Consider the following 22,392-nt stretch of genomic DNA (forward strand, 5'->3'; position numbering starts at 1 on the left):
TGTCCTTGAGCAAGAAGCTGAAATCTAGTTGCTCCCGATGAGCAGGATGGTGCCTTGCATGCTTTCCTCCACCATCGGTGTATGAATGTGTGAATGGGTGTATGTAATGCATATGTAAAGCGCTTTTTTGGATAAAAAATTGCTATAGGCTATAAATTCACCATTTAACATCTCAATAGTAGAATCCTGTTCCAAGCTCGCACCCACGGGCGTGCCAAAATATTTTTTGTCGACAAAATCAACTGTAGATTTAGACAACTAAAATCTGGATATTTTAGTCGACTGAAACTAGACTAAAACGAAAACATTTCAGATATATAAAATATGACTAAAACAAAATATAAATGTGTTCAAAATGTCCCGTCAAAATCAACACAGACAATCCGACATAGCCCATGTTCTCTAGTTAGCCAGTTGATTCACGAATCAGTAAAATGAAAATGATGTTTTATATGGTGCAGGTTTGTGCCCGGGTTTGCACAGGGTGGTAATGAGGAATCAGTCTCCCTGTTTTCCATGCAGCATAATGCAGAGGCAACGGCAGGCAGCAGAGCGCCACACAAAGGCCTCTAATAGCATCCTTTAATATGGACAACAGCAGGAGAGCTGCATGGCCCCCCAATACAAACCCTCTCTTTACATCTCACAGCTTTAATGTGAGCCCGTTAAGGGAAAGACTACTGGCGTGGTCATGGCATGTTCTTGCTATCGCATGCCATACATACATACAGCATTGCTTCTCGAAGCTTTTCATGTCAAGGACCCCCAAATTGATCATTTGCATATTTGGCCATGGACCCACAACTGAAAAAGAGTTTGTGCCATGGGGACCTCCAGAGGAGAAGATTGTGTTAAAACATTTCTTAATTATTAACTTTTTCTTAAAATAGCTCATCTACTAACTAACAATGCTGTGCGATTGTAGATGGGCTATTTTTAATAGCTTAAAATAAGTACAGAATAGGGTTAACAACGTGGTTAAAAGTATTGTGACGTCACGCTACCCTAGAACCCCTTCAAGGAACCCCTGGGTGTCCCCGGACCCCAGTTTGAGAACCAGAGGATACAGCACGTGTTCATCTGTGACACATCACACCATAGCTGCATGACACTGCATGTGTGGCGGATTTTATATAAATATGTGGAATCCTCAGAAACGCTCTCCCGGTGCTTCAACTATGCGGTCGCCTGGAGCTTATGCAAAGTGGACAGGTGATAAGAGGGATTTTGGATGCATGCGTGCGCATGCACACGCACACACCAAAGCCCCAAAGAGACTCCCATGGCCTGTTGATGAGGTGCACTAAATTATTTCTATCATGACAACAGGCAGGAGCGGTTAGAGACCAGGGTTCTCCTGCTGCACCAAACTGCCACCCTGCTCCCAGCCTGGGGCGCCGATGCTCTGATGAATATGCATCCAATTAGTTCAGTTTTTATTTTTGCACAATTTAACTGTTAACGCGTATTTAAAAATGTATTAACCTAAGAGAGAGAGAGAGAGAGAGAGAGAACTGTATAAACTGAACTAAAAAGGTAATTCGGAAGCAATCTGTCAACACATTAAACTTGAGCAGTTGACGAACATCTGGAAATATTGAACTGATCTTTATTCATTTTAAAACTCTGTCTGCAGGCCACTCATACATACAGGTTATACCCTTTCCCACTCAGAACACAGTGCTATGACAGGTTTTACATTTTGTACAAGCAGCTGATCTACTATGGATTCTCTTCATATACAAATACAAACCCCATAGTGAGAGTACGGATCAGAAGAACGACTACAATCTCCAGCCAAGTTATAAGTCCTCAAACAAACGAGGGTGTATATTATAACCCCCAACTGTCAGTAATAACATCCAACCTTAAGTCTGAGAATTCAGGTCATAGAAGGTTGTTTTATATCAAAACAATAATGGAAACAAGCTTGTACATCCTCTAGAAAAGCCCGGGTGCAGGACAAACTGGTCAATAACAGGTACAAAACGATTAAGAGTCCACACACACTGGAAAGTCACTTGCTCCCTGATGAAGACCCAAAAGTATGTTGGTTGAAAACATTAATAAACTGACCGGGAGCAAGTCATTTCCCAATGTGTAGAGTCTTCATTCATTTTGACCAGTTTCATCAAAATGACCATGCTGTTACAATTTCTAACATCATACTGCAAGTTTCCACGAGAATAGTCCAGTATTAAAAGATAAATGATATGAACTGCACAATGCACTAAAAGCTTCAAGTCACTGTCAGGGAGGACTAGACCGTCATGGTTTATTAGACAGGCTCACAGGAAGCCATTTTGAATCTAAAGCTAAATATTCACACTTTTTCTGGCAAATCTCTAGGTACTGTAAGACCTTATGAACTGAATGCTCCTCAGCCAAGTGTGATCTTCATCAGGGGATATTATGAGCATCGGAAGCACAGACTGACTCGATAACACTGACACAGCAGCTTGGTGACAAACAGCATAACTGGAACAAATGCAAACAGTGCATCTATAATAATAAACACAGGCTGGTTTTATGTTGAAATAGTTATAAACATTTATACATCCTTAAAAAAATGCAACTAACTACAGATTCAAATTACATGGAAAAATAATTTAAAAATAAATTCAAATCAACATAGGTTAACGCCAAGGCATGTGTCTGGTTCATTACGTGCGTGCGGCCTCATCTGTTGCCAAAGCCAATTAACCACCTAAACCCTGTATACTTGACCGGAGTCCCCCTGGGCTCTATACTAGGGGACCTGCTGTTCTCGCTCTACGCTAAATATTTCCGCCGAACGTTCGTCCCCACAACAGGGTTCAAGTGGGTAAAGGCGTGTCCATGTGCAACATCAGAAAAACGTAGGCTAACAGACGATGTGTTTGTGTAGTTTGTGCGTCACATACAAGCACCACCCCCTGGACGTCATCCAATGGCACACTGGCTCTGACTGCTTTCACCCCTCCTCTTCCCGCTTGGAGACCAATGGCATCTCTCCGGTCTCCGCTCCCAGGTGGAGGAGGACTTAGGAAAAAGTGAAAGTTCTGACTGCAAGGACATACGTAATACAAAATAATCCAGGTCCAGCCACTCAACACTGGGCCTGAAAATTAAAAAGGCCTTTAAAACAATGGGCTTGATCCAAAATATAAATACGATATTTAAATACAGTATTTAATTTATCAAGTCTATTTAATTAAAGGCCTTTTACTCTTAAAACCTACTTTGGGTGCCTGGACCATTCTTTATGCCCTTGTGGTTACAACTTTTCCTTTTTCCTGAACATTATTCCCTTGCGTGAGCACCGGTGGTTTGAGGGATACCAGTCTCGCTCCTGTAACCTCTCTCTTCGCTCCTGTAACCTCTCTCTTCAGGAGGAGGAGTTCATCTGTGTTCATGAACGTCGCAGAGCAATCCGACCAGCGCCGGCCTCTGACGGAGGAGGAGGAGAACGACAGCGGGACAGGGGGGGGTACCTCCTAACTGCTCCTCCTCCGTCCTCTCAGCAGGAGCAGTTTCCGCAGCCCTTCACACCGTTCATGATCTCCTCCTGCAGTTTCTTCCTCTCCTCCTCTTTGGCGGACAGAGGCTTTTCGGCGGGCGGCTCAGCCGTGCCGATGCTGTTGAGGATCTTGCTGTTCTGGGTGTTCCACAGGTCGGCGTACAGGCTGCCGGGCATGCTCAGGAGCGTGGCGTGGTCTCCGCGCTCCGCTACTTTACCCTGCAGAGGAAGAGCAAGAGGTTAGGGTCGAGGCTGTGAGAAAGAGAGAGGCTGGAGGAGTTCCTAGAATTGAACTTATTACCTATTTACATCTGTGTAGGGCAGAGCTAGGAAGCTCAAAACATCACCTTGGAAAATGTCACTTTGATGGTTAGAAAAATAACCATCTGGAGCTTGATCCAGTGTGCGGACGTTTTTCCTTTTTAGACTGTTCTTTTGTCCAGCAAACTGTTTATTTACATTTGGAAAGCGTGTTCTGTTTTTTTGTTACTCTTTCTCCCCCATGAGGATCTTGGACGTCATGTTGCTAATCTGTGACGGCCACCGTCTATACAGTATCTATGACGTATGACTTCTTATTTCAGGCTGATCTGACTGAGATTGACTTCTATTATGAAAATCAAGTTAAATATTTCAAAAGTATAAATGTATATTTGGAAAAACTAATCCACATGTAAAAATGGATATTGTATCAACAACAACCCCCCCCCCCACCCCTACCCTAGCATAGAGGTCTGCATGGACGCCATTAAAAAGCTATCAGGAGAGCAACATCTCCAAAAATCACATCTGGGACAGGGTCAATATTTCCTCTGGTAATTTGAATGAGGTTTTTTAATCCCGTTAGATTGTTCTGCTTAGAAAATGTAAAATAATTACCCACTGAACATTTAAACAGGTTATTAAAAAAGGAGCCCCTCAGGTAAATTAGCCCCCAGAATAGGGCTATTTTTCTGTATCTCCTCTCCTCTCACTCCAACACATGGCACTCAGTTTACACACATTTATAGTCAAAGGACCACTATTGATTTGTGTTTGATTTTTTTTTGACAGATATGTAAAAAAATATCATGATATGCAATACATGTATATTTTATAATAAAAACGTCAATAACGGTCTCTGGTATCATTCACCTAAATTGTATGCTTTTGATTATTATATTTGTAGTAAAAGGGTCTCCTCAGAGAAGGCTACTTAAAATAATAATTTATAAATTGCCTGTCACACAAAAGGTAAAGATTAACCGCAACTATATATCAGTATGATGCATAGACTTCACTACATTCACTTCAGAAATCTAGGAATTCCACACTAAGGTTGTATGCCTCCACCAACCAGTTGCCGTTTACATGCATCTATCCAGACTTGTATAATAATAGTAGGGAATGGAGACTTTGAAAGAATATAATGAACGTGTTCTTGAGGTCCCAGGGGTCGTTTAGGGGATTCCAGGGGAGCCCCAGAAAATTTCATAGCATCCACAGAGAGTGATATAGCATCCAAACCAGTTTAACCACCTTAACCCTATTTTATACTATTATTCAAAACTATCAGATCTACAAGCTCATAACGTGTCACAGCAGCCATTTTGGATAACTGATTAAATAACTGACTAATCTTCTCTCAACTTCTCCCTGGCACAAAATCATTTCAGATGTGGGTCTGTGGCCAAATGCATAACACAATTTGGGGGTCCTTGACATGGTAATATTTTTTGAGAACCACCGTTTATAATTATGTGGTGCCTTTCTGACCACAGATCAGTGTGTCTGAGTCTCTGTGGAGTCATGGAGGCCCTGCCGCCTCCCCAACAACTGTTCCCTCCTCTCTGCCGCAAAGAAACATGGGACACATGCAGACTGCACAGGCAGAGACACACGCATATTCATGTGCACGCACGCGCCTCCCTCCCACACAGTCAAACACAAATAATGGCAACCCCCTCCCCCACCTCCCAGGAGCGCATGCAGAGGTGTCGGCGTCATCTTCAGCTTGCACGAGTCATGCACGTGACCGCTTCCACTCGTTATTTTAATGAGCACCCCCTCCCCCCACAGGCATTCCTCCGCTCATGACACCGGCAAACGCTGTGCCGCATCACACGCTAAACATGCCTCCTCGCCACGACCCCTCTGATCCCTGCAATCTGATGCGCGACACTCACTCCACCGAGGCTGGATTCACACTTAGTCGCACCGAAAACAGCACTTCTAAAGGAACCCAACGCTTGTCAGCTTGTAGTAGATCCACTGTTTTCCGTGTGTAACGTACCGACGCACATAAATCGCCCTTAACAACCTATGACTCTGTCACGCATCCAACTCTGCAACGGATGGATGAAGTCGCGCCACCTTTCCTTACAGGTCGCATTATCAACGCTGCATCGCGGAGTGTTGTGTGGAGGTCACCTGCACGCGTTGTTTCTTCTCAGAACGACGGGGCGCTGGTGTCACAGATGCTTCTGGCACCGATGTCGATGTACATTCGACACACAGAGAAGGTGTCAAAATAAAACATGACGGCACTTGCCTGGCTGTGTATTTTAGCTATAATTCTTGCACATTTGAACGGCCCATACAGTAGAGAGGTGTTTCTTTCACACAGCCGTTGAATAGAAGCGTCTATTGAAGGGGCGAGGCGTTTGGTTTTCAGTCCAGGGCGAGGCCTTCATGGGTGTCTGGGCAGCGGGCCCAGCACACAGTTATTAGTCAGTGAGACAAACAAGACCGTCCTTCCAACCATCGCACCATCTGACTGCAGCGAGCGGTCGCGTCTGACTGCTCTAATGAGTTCTTATGAAGAGAAACATTAAGTTGGCCCTCGCTGACTGACTGTGGCCTGTTGTTCTCTGGACTTAATGAGATGTGGCCAACAATGCGTTTTCATCACGTACAGCATGTTGAAGAAAGGTGACTGACAAGTGGCAGAAATTGAGCCTGCCTGCTAAGTTCCCTGGCCATTACTCCTATCAATACCCAGCCACCTAACTGGAATGGTAATTAACACAGCATACTTCTGTGGCAGACAAACCTGACCCACCATTTAATTGGCCATTTATGAAGCCACCGCTAATACTGGAACCAGAGGTGGGAGTAACTGGGAGTGCATTCAAGTACTGTACAATTTTGAAGTAGCTTTTTCTTCACTTGAGTAATTCCATACATTATACTTCTATATTCCAATACATCTCAGGGCAAAGATTGTACTTGTTTACTACACTATATGTATCTGACAGCTTTAGTTACTAGTTACTTACTATCTTCTAAATGTTTCGAAAATGGCAAATCACAGTTCTGCTCATTTTAAATAGCATAGTTTAGCAAAGTATAAAATAAGGCTTTTGTAAATAACATGATATATAAAATATACATGATTCTGAAATGAATACTTTTACTACCTCAAGTATATTTTGAAGTTAATACTTTTGTAATCAAGTGATATTTGAATGCAGGACTTTTTTTTTTTTACTTGAAACACAGCATTTCTATATTATATTGTGGCATTGATACTTTTACTTTTACTACAAAAAAATCGTAGTACTTCTTCCACCACTTGCTTCCTCCCCCCCCCCCCCCCCCTCTCTCCCTCCAATTTAGTTGTTACGCCAATTGATTCCTCCCCGCACACATTTCTGTACGTTATCACTGCTGCTGTATCCCACTGGCTCGCCTGCCAGTGAGGAGCACCTACCGGGAGGACGTGGAACCTTCGTCCTACTCCTTCCGCCCAACACTCCCCGCTAAGAGAGAGACGACTGATGAGACGAAACGGTCCTTACCTGATTGAGGACGATGATCTCGTCAGCGTCGACGATGGTGGACAGTCTGTGGGCGATGAACACTGACGTTCTGTCTTTGACCATCTCCTTCATCGACCTCAGAATGACCTGAATAGAATAGAATAGAATACTTTATATCAGGGGTTCCCAAACTTTTTCGTCTCAGGGCACCCCATGAATATTTCTTTTAATCCAAGGCACCACCCCTACATTATAATTTTCACTCCCAGCACCTTATATTTATAGCATATCGTCGTTGTTGGGTGGAAACCTTCTATGTCCAAAACCATTTTGTATTTATCATCTATAAAATGTACTAAACTAGTGAAAACAGCAGATCTACAAGCACACGCCGCCTCGAGATGCGAGGCGTTGTGTGCTTGTAGATCGGCTGTTTTCACTAGTTTTGTGCGACGGTCTTGTATGATGAAGCAGGGCAAAATATGTACATTTGAAACTTGGAGATACGAGGTTTCTGCCCAACAGTGACGATATTTTAGTGATTATGTTGCGAGGAAAACGTTGAGATAATAGCCATTTTGGTTAGAACTGACTGAAGTTTAAAATGATACTAAATATTTTTTAAAGTGTCCAAATAAATTCCAAATATTATCAAATTATCTCGCGGCACCCCTGGACTGCCGTCGCGGCACCCCAGGGTGCTCCGTCACCCACTTTGAAAACCCCTGCTTTATATGGCAGACCATTAAAAGCAACAAAGTGAGTGAGTGAGACAAGGAGCTGGACAGCTCAGACTTGTATTTAAGCCAAGCCATGATTTAAGGTGACCATTAAACTTTATTAGGGAATAACACTGTAATACCACGCAGGCAAATACAAATTCATAAAAATCATAAAGGTCTCATAACAATGAAATATTTATATATATATTGCATACTTTAAAAACAAAAACACTCATCTGCAGAAAATATGAATGACAGAATATATATGAAATCAGCCCTTGAACATTAACTAAGGTTAAATAAACAGTGCGCATGAAAAATATGGCTATGTGCGTTCATGAAGTTGTTTGCTCTCCTTTCCAATGTGTGCATATGGTTGGGAGAAGAAAAAAGAAAAGCTACGACAACAATAAGGCAATATGAAAATGGCAAATCACAGATCTGCTCATTTTAAATTGCAAATGAAGACTCTGAACTTGTTTTTATTTTATATTTGCTTCTTTTTCACCTGACAGTAAAGGACTTTCCCCGGGAGGATGTAATAGAACTCTGTGACCCTCCCAGTCCCACTAACCACTTAAACCAGTGTTTCTCAACCACTGTGCCTGGGGACCTTTGGTGTGCCCCTGAGAAGGGTCAAGTGTGCCCCTCGAAACTGCTCGAAAGCCAGTATTGTATTTATCATTCTAAAAATGATTTAAACTAGTGAAAACATCCGATATACAAGTACACAACGCCTCGCGGTGCGAGGCGTTGTGTGCTTGTAGATCGGCTGTTTTCACTACTGTTGTGCGACGGCCTTGTGTGATGAAGCAGAGCTTTACTTTGCGAAGAAACGAACAAATTTGAAACTTGGGAGATACGAGGTTTCTTCCCGACAGCGACGATATTTCCACCCCCATATTATGTTGGTGTGCCCATGGATTCTTGGGACATGAAAAGTGTGCCCATGCAGAAAAAAGGTTGAGAAACACCGACTTAAACCCTCTATACTTGTACTTGGTACGCTCTTTATTCACTCTACACAAAAAATTGTCTGTCTACAAGATCGCGGCGCGTTGTCAGATTGTATAGCCTATCTTTGTCGAATGTTTCCCCAAGAATAGGTATGTCGAGCCAATTGTGTTTAACCCTAACCCTACCGTCACTGTCGGGGCAGAAACCTTGTATCTCCAAGTTTCAAATGTGTATGTTTTTTTTGTAAAGTAAAGCCCTGCTTCATCATACAAGACTGTCACACAAAACTATATAGCCGATCAACAAGCACCCCACGCCTTGCATCACGAGGCGTTGTGTGCTTGTAGATCTGCTATTTTCACTATTACTTTTTGGGCAGAATTTAAGGTGGATAGGTCTCGACTTGAAGGCGGAGAAATAAGGAAAATAAGACTTTTCGGGACTTTACTGTCCAACAAAAACTGTCACCGTGCAACCTTTTTGCCTTATTGGTTTCTATCGTTTCCGCTATTTTTAACTGGTGGGCGTGGCACTTTTTTACACAATAAGCCGGATATTCTTTATTCTGCGATGCCAAAGGCATGGAGTTCAGGTCAGAACCCCAGACCCAGATTTTTCACATCGGCCTGTTATAGTGTCATCAGGAGGCTGATTTTTGCTTAACACATTTTGAGGCCATTATGTGGCTCAAACCTAGTACTATGTTGCGCAACTCACATGGGGTATAGCTATTCTGATAGCAGACCCCTGAACAGTGTTTTGGCAAGTTTGGTCCAGAGGCCCCTGTGGGACACTTAAACTAGCAAATGAATACATAGTGTTTATGAAAAGGTTTACTAAGGTAATAAAATCAAGTGTAAAGTCTGCCCAAAACCTCATTGACTCTATTGAGATTTTAATGTTAAACATAGTGTTTATGAAAAGGTTTACTAAGGTAATAAAATCAAGTGTAAAGTCTGCCCAAAACCTCATTGACTCTATTGAGATTCTAATGTAAATGATTCTAAGGAGGTTTGCCCCTTTGGGCCTCACGGGGGCCCCTGGTGTGCCCATTCTGATGGCAGATCCCTGATTAGTGCCTGTGTCACTGTCGTGCCCCTGGGTGGATCCCCTGGGGGCCACACGTGGCCCCTGGCCTTGGGGTGGCAATTCTGATAGCAGTGTTGGTGCCAAGTTTGGTGTGGATCGGAACGACGGTGCACCGTGCAGGTCTGCATGTTACATTTGTTATGCCCATCCGCCCGCAATCTAGGCAATTTTTATATACTGTAGGATGACTCCTACAAATTTTGTCCAAACATCACACAAATTGGTACGTATTAATTCTAGTCATGTCTTATAGTCTTAACATTCTGCTTAAAAGTTGATTCGATTGAAACACTTAACCACTATACTGTATACTTGGTAGATGAGGGTGCTTGGGAGCCCTACATTCATAGTTGCGAAGCGTTGTGAACTTAAGACACAGTAGCTATTTTTGCCCCCAGAACAGGAACATCAGGGTTCAAGTTGTTAATCTTCTGCATTTAAGAGGGTACATTCCTCTAAATGCTTTTCTACTCAAAATAAACACATTTCTTTACAGTTGTTTTCAGCGAGCCCACGCAGTTTTCCCCAGGAGCTGCTTTTTTCTAGTTAATGTTAACATTTACAAAGACTGTGGGCTTTACGCTCAACTAGGGATTTGGTAAGGGAGAAATGGTGGCAGGTGGCAGGGGGTGGGGTACGTGCGCGCGCGTGTGCGCACCCACACGCCCACACAAACGAGCTCATTCCTGAGCCAATCACCAAGCGCTATATCATGCTGTGAGAGAGAAACAAAGAGATTTGTGGATTTACTTGAATGAGAGAATGTATACGTCTGCGTTCTTATGAGCTGGCAGCCTAAATGAACAGCATGCTGTCAGTGTGTACTGTACCTGTAATACTATACTGAAAAGACATTGTGATGACCATTTTCCTGGTCCTTTTTTTTTTCCTTGGTTAAAACATGTTTTTCTTTAGCGTCAAGATTCCTATTAGGAAAAGTTTCAGGTTGGAGTTAGGGTTAGGGTTAGGCATTCAGAGGTATGGTTTATGGTTTGGGTTGTATGCATCTACAGTTTGTGTGCGTGTGTTCACTGTTACACTCACCTCTTCTGTAATAGAGTCCAGTGAGGAAGTGGCCTCATCATACAGTAGAATGGGTGTGTCCTTCAGTACGGCACGAGCAATGGCCACGCGCTGCTTCTCCCCTCCTGGAAACGAAACCAACAGCACAATTAAACAAGCTTAGGAAGCGATATTCATTTGTTAAATATTTATTTAAAAAACAGACTTAACCACTTTCACTTTCAAAAACAGCAGTTCCATAATGCAACATGTTGCAGGCTTGTTGTACGATCAAGTAGTAGGGCATTCATTTACACAAGGAAAAAAAAAATACGTAAGTGTAAATATAGAGATACAAGATGGGCAGCACTGTGGCCGTCTTAGAATCGAATGTTTCCGGTTTGATCCCTGGCTCCACCTGGCTGTGTGCCGAAGTGTCCTTGAGCAAGACACCGAACCCCCCAACTACTCCCCATGAGCCTTGCATGGTCTCTTCCGCCATTGGTGTGTGAATGGGTGAATGTTGAATACATGTATGTATGTGATGAAGTATATAAAATCATTCAAGTTATCCGAATATACTGTACATACAAGGAGATCCAGAAGCTCCCTCCCGTTGCCTCAGAACATAATTAGCTCAATCAAAACAGAGGGGTCCCTGCTCGCCTAACAACACTCCTTAGCTAGGGACCTCACTTAATTGTGAGCGAAAAAGAAGCAGAGCACAAAGATTTCTCCCACTGTGCTCGACATGGCCTTCATTACATGCGAGCTGAGCGAAGGCTTTTGAAAGCAACTGGTGTTTGGCACACAGATATAAATACCACTGACAGCGGAGAGTGGTGCAGGGGGTGAAACGCTCGCACGGCCCTGCGCTGACCCTCCAGCGCCAAACGCTCGAGCGGCAGTCACGTACCGCCGCAGACAAATTAATGAGAAGTCAGTCATCTCTAAATATTATACCTCTTCCTCTCATCTCATCACTCACAGGGAGAAAACCTCTACCGTCGGTAATTGTGTCTAGGATGTTGAGTCAAAGTGCTCGCCGTAGCGTGTTTACAAGGCCGATAAATGAGTAATGCAGGAATGCTGGGAGCCAAATTGCTAAATAAGCCTGCCAGGCAACATGTTGCTAAGAATAGCCCACAAACCAACATAGAAATTGACAATAAAACACTGCATGATTAAATAAATACAAAAATAATAATAATGTTCTGTCTCTCAAAGCCGTCAGAAAAGTTTTGGTGTCACAGAGTTTTACCGCAGTCACCACGTAGGTGTATAAACTTACGTACAGCGGAGGAGCTGTGTGGGGGATCGGAGCTAATTCTGGGCTCAGTGCTAATAAGATGATAATAACGGAGTCTTAGGAAAACAACTTTTGAGTCCGCAGCATCAGGTATTCAGCTGCACGCTGAATTAGTCTTATAGGACATTAACCCATTTAGGCCTAGAAGTATTGACTGCTTTAACCAGTGAAAAATAGCAGATATATAAGCTCACAGCGCGGCACCGAGTGCCGCGCTGCGAGCTTGTAGATCTGCTATTTTTGAAAAAGTCGTGAAAATGTGTGCAAATCTTTGAATATATGTATTTTCAAAGCGAACGATTGTAACTCAAATTTTGCTTCTTAAAGTTGACTCGGGTCCGTCAGGCAGGGGGGGGGGGGGGGGTCTACCCTAGATGCATAGTAATTCCCTATACACCCTGAATCTCTTCACGGAAAATAGCTAATAGCTGCAACAAGCTTGTAGATCATCTATTTTCATTCAACGTTCACCCCAGAATAGGGATGCTAGTGTTGAAACTAAATATCTGTATCAGCAGTTAATCCAGCAATATATCACATTCACCTTCCCACAAAATGTTGTTGGACCACCTGTTCTGAGCAAAATAAAGAGTGAGTGATTCTTTCTGCTTCACATAAAGTAAATGTTGGCAGGAAATTTACACAGGAGTAGTATATATTTGTATCAATACAACTTGACCCTCGTTCCAGAATTCTAATGTGAGATACTGAATTGGAGTACATGGAGAAAAGGAGGGGAGCAAAGCCTATCCTTACCTCGCCCTGACCTTTCTATTGTAAATACTTTTATTTTATTTTTTCCTGCATAGTTTTATTTGTCTGTCATTCAATGTTATACGAGTAAAACAATAATGACCCCAATTGAAACAAGCCCAAAATCTTTCTTGAGGTGTAAATCTCTTTTGTTGACTTAGTACCAGTGAACTGTACCGTCATGAAACTGTACCTTTTCCTATGCAAACTTCTAATAAAGTCTTCAATAAGTCAATCATCCCAGGGAGAGTGTAAAAGGTGTAAATTATATTATTCTGTTCAAATAACGTAGTGTTAAATAGCTTTGGCTGCGCCATCTCTCCAGCATTTTAGTAAACAAACATTTTCAGGTCAGTATACCAATTTAATTCTAAGCTCTTAAAGCAAATGAATTCTTGTGAATTCATTGACGACACCTGCAATTATGCAGCCAATATGTCCCAATTTTTAAGCACTTTAGAAATGTGAATGAAAGGTTAAGTGGTTAATCAAATTTCTCCAAATTGATTTTAAAATATTGCACTTTTTCACAAACAGTCAAAACACAGATAATCGGAAGTCTAGAGCAATGGTTCTCAAAGTGGATTCCAGGGACTCTGTGGGTTCCTTCAGGGGGTCTAAATTGACCCATACAAGTCTGTAACTCTGACAGAGTTAAGGGGAGACCTCGAAATTTGAAAGTTTGAGAAACACTGATCTAGGGCTCTCCAAAATCTGTATCGGCGTCGTTCCCAAAAATCTGGCATCGGTGAGGAGGTGTGGCCTACCTGACAGTTTGAGGCCTCTCTCGCCGACCTGGGTGTCGTAGCCATGAGGCATCTTGAGGATGGCATCATGGATGCCAGCCAGCCGCGCCACGCGGTACACATCCTCTGCAGTGGAATTGATGTCCCCATACTGCAGGTTGTAGAAGATGGTGTTGTGGAACAGAACACTATCCTGGGGGCAAACAACATTTACATTAATGATAATAATTATTATTATTAGGCATTTCTTTTTTTTCTTTTTTGTTATATTCAGGATTAAGTAGCCATGTGGGCCCATATGGGTTCTGTAGAGAGAGGTGGCTTGATGTAAAAGTACAACCCCTGGACATGATGCTAGCATGTGGCAGGGACTCAACTCCAATCCAACCCTTGATGCTGAGTGTCAAGCAGGGAGGCACAATTTGGGGTCACATTTTTATAGTCTTTGATATGACCCCAAACCTCCCGATCTCAAGGAGGACACTAACCACAATTTGCTTCCGTATAGTAGGAAGTGAATTAGGGAACAAAAAGGATGCAACACAGGTATCCGTCCGGAATCGATCCGGCGACGAGCACATTATGTGGTCGACACACTGTCCGGCAAGTAACGGCGTGAATAGAACAGTACAGTTAACAGGGAACATGAGAGCTCAGAAAAATATATAATAAACTAGAATTATGCGCTCACTCAGTGAAGCAACATGCCGTAAGGCAGTAATACCTCTGTCCATCTTTGACTCCAACTTGACTCGTCTGACTTGACCCAGCTCAAACCTCAAACATCTACACTGAATGCCCCCCCAGACCAGTAATGTTGCAAGCTGAGCTACAACAACATGGCAAAAGTAGTAGATAATACATCAAAGACATTATTTCCAACATTGAACCAACTTCATTCCAAGTCAGTGTTCTCTTAGTGATCAATAAAGCTGTCAGTCAGACAGACAGGCAGGCAGGCAACTGTTCAGTTCAATTGTGTATTAAATGCCGTGTTCTCTGCTCTCACTGCTCTGGCTGAAACCAATTTGGCAACAAAAGCAAGCAAAAATATGTGCTCCACATAATAACAAAGAGCATATAAAGTATTTATGTTCCTCTCTTTGTGTGTGTGTGGATGGGGGGGGGGCTCTTTGCATGGGTGTGCACTGCTCAATTCAGACTTGGACACAATTGCTGGACAAACAAAAAAAAAATAATAATAAATAAGGGCTCCAATCAACAACATTACAAGAGAACACATGTCCTCTAGATCAGTGGTTCTCAACCTGTGGGTCGGGACCCCACATTATTTTGGGGGGTCCCCAGATGATTAACTTAATGTGCAACATTGTTTTCTCACTCAACAGTAAACACACCAAGGTGTTGTGAGCATGTAGATCGGCTATTTTCACAATAGAACAGTGTAATACAACATGTAATGCTTCAACTCTTAGTGCTCGTCAGGGTAGAGGGGTCCCCAGTTAAAATATGATTATTTTGAGGGTAGGGTTGTTACGATACCATTTTTCCCTTGCCGATAGGATATCCGATACCAAAATCAGCTTATCAACCGATACCGATAGAGAGACGGCGACACTGCTGTTGGTGTTTATTAGACAGATATCTTGTGTTGTTTATACAGCTAACTAAAGACTGCTGCGTCCATACTGCTCACAAAAACATGTACTTGTACGGTTGAGCCACTATAAAGCAAACACTACATGCCCAACATTTTATTGCCAGTGTCAACCCCTTACCCCCTGTATTGGCCCGGTGGATAGACTGGCATACTCGCTGATTCCGATATGACCAAATAAGGCCGTATCGGGCACTTTCCCCAATACCAGTATCGGTATAGTAACATCCCTATTTGGGGGTCGCGGCCTGAAAAGGTTGAGAACCACGGCTCTAAATAACAGTGATGTGTGTGTGTGTGTGTGTGTGTGTGTGTGTGTGTGTGTGTGTGTGTGTGTGTGTGTGTGTGTGAGTGAGTGAGTGAGTGAGTGACCCATCTAAGGTCAATCAAGTAGAAACCAGCGCAGATCCGACCGCAGGAATCATCTCACAACAGGGCTCACGTTTTTATCAGACGGCTGCATTCTGCCAATCACTGCGTAAGAATGTTCAGATGTGGATACATTTAAAAATAAACGTGTAACTATAACACTCTGAAACAATATTCTTGTTTCAGAGGCCTCGCCCCGTAAGTTCATGACATTAATCAGTGGAATCAGATAGATATTTAATCAGTGGAATCAGATAGATATTTAATCAGTGGAATCAGATAGATATATAAAAAAAAAAGATAAATGAGGTCTTGGCCTGCTGTTAGTGTGCGTTAGAAATATGAGGCTGATCAGCCTAGTGGAGAGATTAGCTGCGGAAACCACACACTTACTTGCATATAATAACAATATATTTATGCATCTTCCCTGAGAGGTGGAAACCTTTTATGTCCAAAACCATTACTTTTTTTAAGAAATAGAAAAAAGAACCTATGTTCCAATGGATCCATTGTAGTTATTATTTATTCACAAGCTCTTGTTAATCCTTTTCAGTGGTTCATTATTTATAAAATCAGACAATTTATGAAGTGAAAGTAGCAAAAATAGCACTAATCTGGCATGACACTCTTGAACAATGAAGTTGGTCAATAAAGCTGGTTGCACTGCTGTTTTTTTTTTTTTGCGAAATGCGTTTTTCAGAGAGAGAGAGAGCAAGGGACCCAGTGGTCTGACAATAAATACGAAACGGCAGTGTGCAAACGTGATTGACATAACGTGAGGTTGATTTCTTTATTAACTTGCTCTAAAATTCACTCCTATATTCGGCCGAAAAAAAGCAGCAGTGTGCAACAACCTTAATTCACAAAAAAACATGAAAAGTTTAAATATGGAGATACAAGGTTTCTACCTGATATACAGTATATATCGTTTCGTATTGACAAATACGCATATAGAGAGGACTGCAGAAACAAGGAGAACAGGGAGGAAAATCCACCATAACATAATTCACCATCTGTTTTGATCAAATTGGAAGCTCACTGTAATCAAAGCTTGGCTGAATTCACTTTAGTTCTTATACCTTCTCATTGTTCTATGCTGCCCCCTCATTGTATACAATTACTGCCAAATTATACCTGGCCTCACAATTTTGGGCAATGTCTTTTGGTTTCCACAAATAGTGAAAATAGCTGATCTACTGTACAAGCACACCAAGTTACCACATTGTGCTATTTTCACTATTTGTGTATAAATATGACAAATGCAAAGCTACTGTAAGTTCTAGCTTTGTGGATAAAAAGCTGCTGTATCTGCTGAGCTTGTATCTCCTATTTTATTCTAAATAGGAAGGCCAGTTTTAAAGGTGACATCTGTGGTAAAAATATTTACTAGTAAGACGCCTCAGGGCGCGCCAATTCTTGGCTATCTGGCCAGTGATGTATATCGGACCAGTTATAAAGACCGGAATTTTGAGGTTAAAATGCAAAAGCTAGGGGGTGGCAATTCCCATCCCCTGAACCCCCAAATGCCGCTCCAGCAGTGTGTGATGTTGTTAAATCCCTAGCCTCCTTCAAAATTGGTATGAAAAGTCACCTTCAGACAGCTGCTACCCGTGACTTGTAAATAGACCAAGCCCCCATGCCCCCCCCCCCCTTTTTTATTATTCTTTTTTCTGCCTTTGTATTTGATGTTATGCTTTTGAAACTGATATTATCCTAGATAAAGTACTATGTTCTATCCGTCTGTCTTTCAATGTTATATGAGATACTTAAAGTGTGGTTCCTGTGGAAATAAGCCTCGGCTTTCTAGGATCTCCTTTTAGTTGACCTTGTACCAGTGATTTGTACTGTCATGAAACTGTACTTTTTTTCTAATAGGGTTCTAATAAATTCTTCAATCAATCAATCAAGTGTGTTCAGACCTGAGGGATGACGCCCACAGACTTCCTCAGGCTGTCCAGGCTGACATCCTTGATGTTCTGACCATTGATGTAGATGTTCCCCTGCTGGGGTTCATAGAAGCGGAACAACATGCGCACGATGGTGCTCTTCCTGCAACCACACCACAACACCGACCATCAGTCAATGAAAACCACATCTAACTTGCGGTATAAGCAAACAAATAAAATAAAGAAAATTAACAAAATTAATTCTTCATAGAGTTCTTTTTTAAGAGATTACATTACATTTAACGACTATGAAAAGAATATTCAACTTGAACTACATGAATACTATTGTAAGATATCTATATTAATTTGGGACAAATTGGCAGCACAAATGACAATCCTGATCTCGTAAAACATGGCTGATGTACTATATCTGCCAAACCCAAATATCGTTTATGCTCTAACACGGCCACACACACCTGAAAGCTCTCATGATTATTATAACGGCCGGGTCGACATTGCGCTCGTCTGACACCTACCCTGACCCACTCCCTCCGACGATCGCCACCTTTTTCCCGGCGGGCACCTCGAAGGACACCCCGTTCAGGACCTTCTGGCCCTCCAGGTACTCGAAGTAGACGTCCTCGAAGCGGATTGTGGCGTCCTGCGGCATGACGTTCAGTGCTGGAGCCAGATCCTTATCCTGCAACCAACCAACACCAGTGTGTTAATGACATCAATGTCAATGCTGAAATGGGTGGTTCTCCCCTTTAAGTATCATCATTTATGCAGTCAATACTCTGAACCTTGATTTCCAAATACAATTCAACTTTCATCTGAAACGTTTCGGGTTCCTTGTGTAAAAGGAGCCCCAACCAAGAACAGAAGGTCATTTAAGCATTTCATGAGCTGTATGCCATAATCATCAAGATTAAAGCAAAAAAAGGCTTGAAATATTTCACTTTATATAATGAATCAAGAATAAATTAAAGTTTCACTTTTTCAATTACGTTACTGTAAGAAAAAAATCTTTTTCACAATATCCACATTTATATTTTGAAAATATAAAATAAGGTTCAAGGATTCAAAACAGGAAAAGACAAAGACAATACTCATTTTTTAGTTTAGTTTAGTTTATTTGATCACTCACATTTTTACAAGTCATACATCCACTTAGTCATTGTTACATGTGGTCAAAAGGAATAGGCTGAAGCTGAAAGCTTGTAGAAGCCTATCCTACTTATTCAATAAGTAAAATACAGTGATTAGTTATAGGAATGTTTGAAATTCAAGGATACATCGGCCTCATAGCAGATATGAGAGAATGGAAAATAAAAAATTAAAAAAATAAATGGAAAATTAAGAAAAGGGAAAAAACATGTTGGAAGAATTTCCATATACATCAACACTAGCAATTCAGGAATCAGAATATGTTATAAGAGTATACGATTTTACCTTCTGGTGATAATGAAATAAATGAATAGATGAATAATCTACTTTTTTTCTCAAAAAAATGTAATTACATAAATGGAGATAAAGTAAACATGATAAAAGGATAAGTGCAACAATAATAATAATAATAATAACTGAAAAGGAAACATGATAGAATGAATGTACTTTTTTTTTCTTTTTTCTTTTTTTACTTACATAATAATTTAAAGTGTTTAGGATTTAAGCATACATCAGCCTAATAAAAAGAAAAGAGAAACAAACAGACTAATAATATGGGTAATAATTATAATCATAATAATAATAATAAGTGTAATAATAAATGGAGGTAGAGAAACATGATAGAGTGAATGTAGTTTTTTTTTTTTTTTCTAGGTTTGTGTCCATGATTACGCATTGTCCATGATATTTTCCAGGTTAATTCAGTTGTGGCCTCCCTTTTGTTACGCTTCAGTTCAAATCTGGTTACAGTACGTGCACATCCACTTTGGCTAGGCAGCCTGTGTTTTGCATTTTTTATCTGAGTCAGTTTGACATTTTTCTGTAGTAGAGTTGGCGCAGTGTTTTGGCTACAGGGTTATCAAGCGGCATGTCCTTGAGACAAGGGATTTACTGTCTGTTATACAGAAGCAGCTGTCTTGGGCACACATGAAGAATTAAGCACAATTCATTTGTATTTGTCCCGTTCTTTCTTGTCTTGGTAATTTTGCTTCACTAATAAAAATGTCAGAGTTTCAGTGTCTCGTACAGAAGCAGCTATCTTGACGTTTTGCCAGGGTAGTCAAACAGCAGTGTTTGTGTCCATTTCAGCATCTTTCATTTGTAATCATCCAGTTCCTTCAAATCACGTACCACTGTTACCTTGGCTGTATCTCCATTTGGTTTTATCATCACTTTGCAATTTCTGCTCCAAACACCTTGAATTTTTTCCTGTTTCTTAAGGATGCGTGCCTCCCTGGCAATTTCAGCATTCTTTTTTGTTAGATGTTCGTTGACATAAACATCCGAACCTTTAAGCTTCATTCCTTGTATCAGGAGTTGATTCTTGTGTTTTCTGTTTGCGAATCTCAAGAGTATAACAGGGTTTGCTTTACGATCCTTGCTTGGGAGTGTGTAGCAAGCAGCGATATGATCCTGGTCCAACACAATCTCCTTAGATTTAAAGAAATCAATGACTTGCCTTTCAATGGTTGCTTGTTCTTCTGGCTTGGTGCTGGGGCTATTGGCAGCAGCCCTGGTATAGGAGAATGGTTTAACTTTCAGCCCCGAAATAATTATGTCATCCAACCTTGAATATTGTTCCATTTCATCCAATCTTTTCTCCAATTCTTCAATCTTTTGATCTCTTTCCTTGACCGTCGCCTTCAAAGCCAAGACCTCCTTCATCAGGTCAGCCTGATGTTGGGTCATCAAATTCGTCAAAGTAGTCGTCAATTTAGTCATCTCCTCAGTCTGAAGGCTGAGTGAGGTCTTTATTTCTTCGATATCCTTTTTCGTCATTTTGTCCTTTAGTTGTTCGATTTGGCCCTGCAGTGAGTTTTCACCACAAGTGGCCTTGAGCTTGTAGGAGCTATAGTGCTATGCGACCGTCTCTGTCACTGTCTCAAGTCTCACGTCATGGTATCCAAACTCCCAGACGATGTCTAGTCTCATATCACGGCTATTCATTGTTGTGAATGAGGCTGGTGTTCTATCCTACATATGGTAAATGGTAAAAGGTGCATTTATATAGCGCTTTTATCCAAGGCGCTTTACATAGATTGTGCATTACATTCACCCATACACGCACACATTCATACACCGGTGGTGGAGGAAACCAAGCAAGGCCTACTCACCGGGAGCAATTAGGGGTTCAGAGTCTTGCTCAAGGACTCTTCGACATTAACTCAGGGGGATCCCGGATTCGAACTGGGAACCCTTCGGGAACCCTTCGTGCTCTAATAACGGTTTCTCTTCCCCTGAGCTATGCCGCCCTACATACAGTTGCTGTCGGGCTGAAACCTTGTATCTCCACTCCATATTTATTTTTTTTATTTTTTAACTTTTTTTGTAAATGAATAACCTATACTTCATCATAATACATTGTCACACGAAAGCAAAAATTAAAAAAGCTTGTAGATCAGCTATTTTTGCTCTCTTTAAAAGAATAGTTCCCCCCCCCCCCCCCAAAATGACTATTTCTATTGATTACTCACCCAGTGAAGACTTCAGTTCAACAATATTTTGTTGAACTGATTTGATTCGAACTAAATAATAACATCCAATATATTGGACGCATAAAATCACATTTCTTGAAAAGTAAACAGTTTTGGACAAACAAGGTTTCCACCCGCCAGTGATGACATACTGTCTTTCATGGACGTGGAAGAAATCGATAACTGTGAATACAAAGAAGAAAGGCCAGCAGAGTAAAAGCTTCTATCCTGCTTTGCTTCTAGACTAACTAATAGCACCATAATCACCCACGATCCCGCCCCCCCTCCCCCGGCCACTGAATAGAGACCAGAACACATGGTCCATTAGTATAAACAGATGCTAATTTTACAAGCCCCTAAAATGGACAGGGAGGTGGTTGGTTGGAAGACCACGAGGCCAAAATAACATTTTATTATAATTTTTGCTGAGCAGAAATGAAGACAGGAGAGCTGTGAATGATTTCAGATCCACATAATAGGCCAACGTGTTTAGAGACATTGGGGGGGGGGGGGGGGGGGGGGGGGGGTATTAACCCATTTAGGCCTAGAATTATTGAATGCTTTAACCAGTGAAAAATAGCAGATATACAAGCTCACAGCGCGGCACCGAGTGCCGCGCTGCGAGCTTGTAGATCTGCTATTTTTCTCAAATTTTTGCTTCTGGGTGGTCCCTGGAACTAGATATTTTGAGATGGGGGTCCGTGGCCAAATAAATATCAGTTTGGGGGACCTTCACATGAAAAAGTGAAGGACCCCCATTAGAAGGATTCAAAAGACACTTATAGAATCGGGTAAAAATTCAGATGTTCACGATTTTTCAAAAATAGCAGATCTACAAGCTCGCAGTGAGCTTGTATATCTGCTATTTTTCAATAGTTAAAGCATTCAATAATCTTAGGCCTAAATGGGTTAATGGTTTCCTGCTGGGAAACACAACGACACGAGGCTTTACTGATGAAATAAGCGGGTGGATTCATGTCTCCTATAGAAATTACAGGTTGGAGACGGGGATGGAATTCATACTGGTTAGACGTTTGCACTTAAGCATACTTTGCGTGACG

General features: G+C 41.7%; 1 protein-coding gene across 1 annotated transcript in view; it reads right to left on the minus strand.

The window, feature by feature from the left end:
- Positions 1-1,589: 1,589 nt before the first annotated feature.
- Positions 1,590-22,392, minus strand: part of abcb7 (ATP-binding cassette, sub-family B (MDR/TAP), member 7) — a 57,371-nt gene continuing 36,568 nt past the window's right edge. Inside the window, exons 11-16 of the mRNA XM_080746351.1 lie at positions 18,227-18,390; positions 17,724-17,853; positions 13,839-14,010; positions 11,052-11,155; positions 7,279-7,386; positions 1,590-3,718 (exon numbers count right to left, since the gene is read on the minus strand). Of these exons, the coding sequence (XP_080602477.1) occupies positions 3,500-3,718; positions 7,279-7,386; positions 11,052-11,155; positions 13,839-14,010; positions 17,724-17,853; positions 18,227-18,390 (897 nt within the window). The 3' untranslated portion in view covers positions 1,590-3,499. The remainder of the gene's footprint in view (positions 3,719-7,278; positions 7,387-11,051; positions 11,156-13,838; positions 14,011-17,723; positions 17,854-18,226; positions 18,391-22,392) is intronic.

This window comes from Nannobrachium achirus, assembly GCF_963921795.1.
Source record: "Nannobrachium achirus genome assembly, chromosome: 17".
Classification (NCBI taxonomy): domain Eukaryota; kingdom Metazoa; phylum Chordata; class Actinopteri; order Myctophiformes; family Myctophidae; genus Nannobrachium; species Nannobrachium achirus.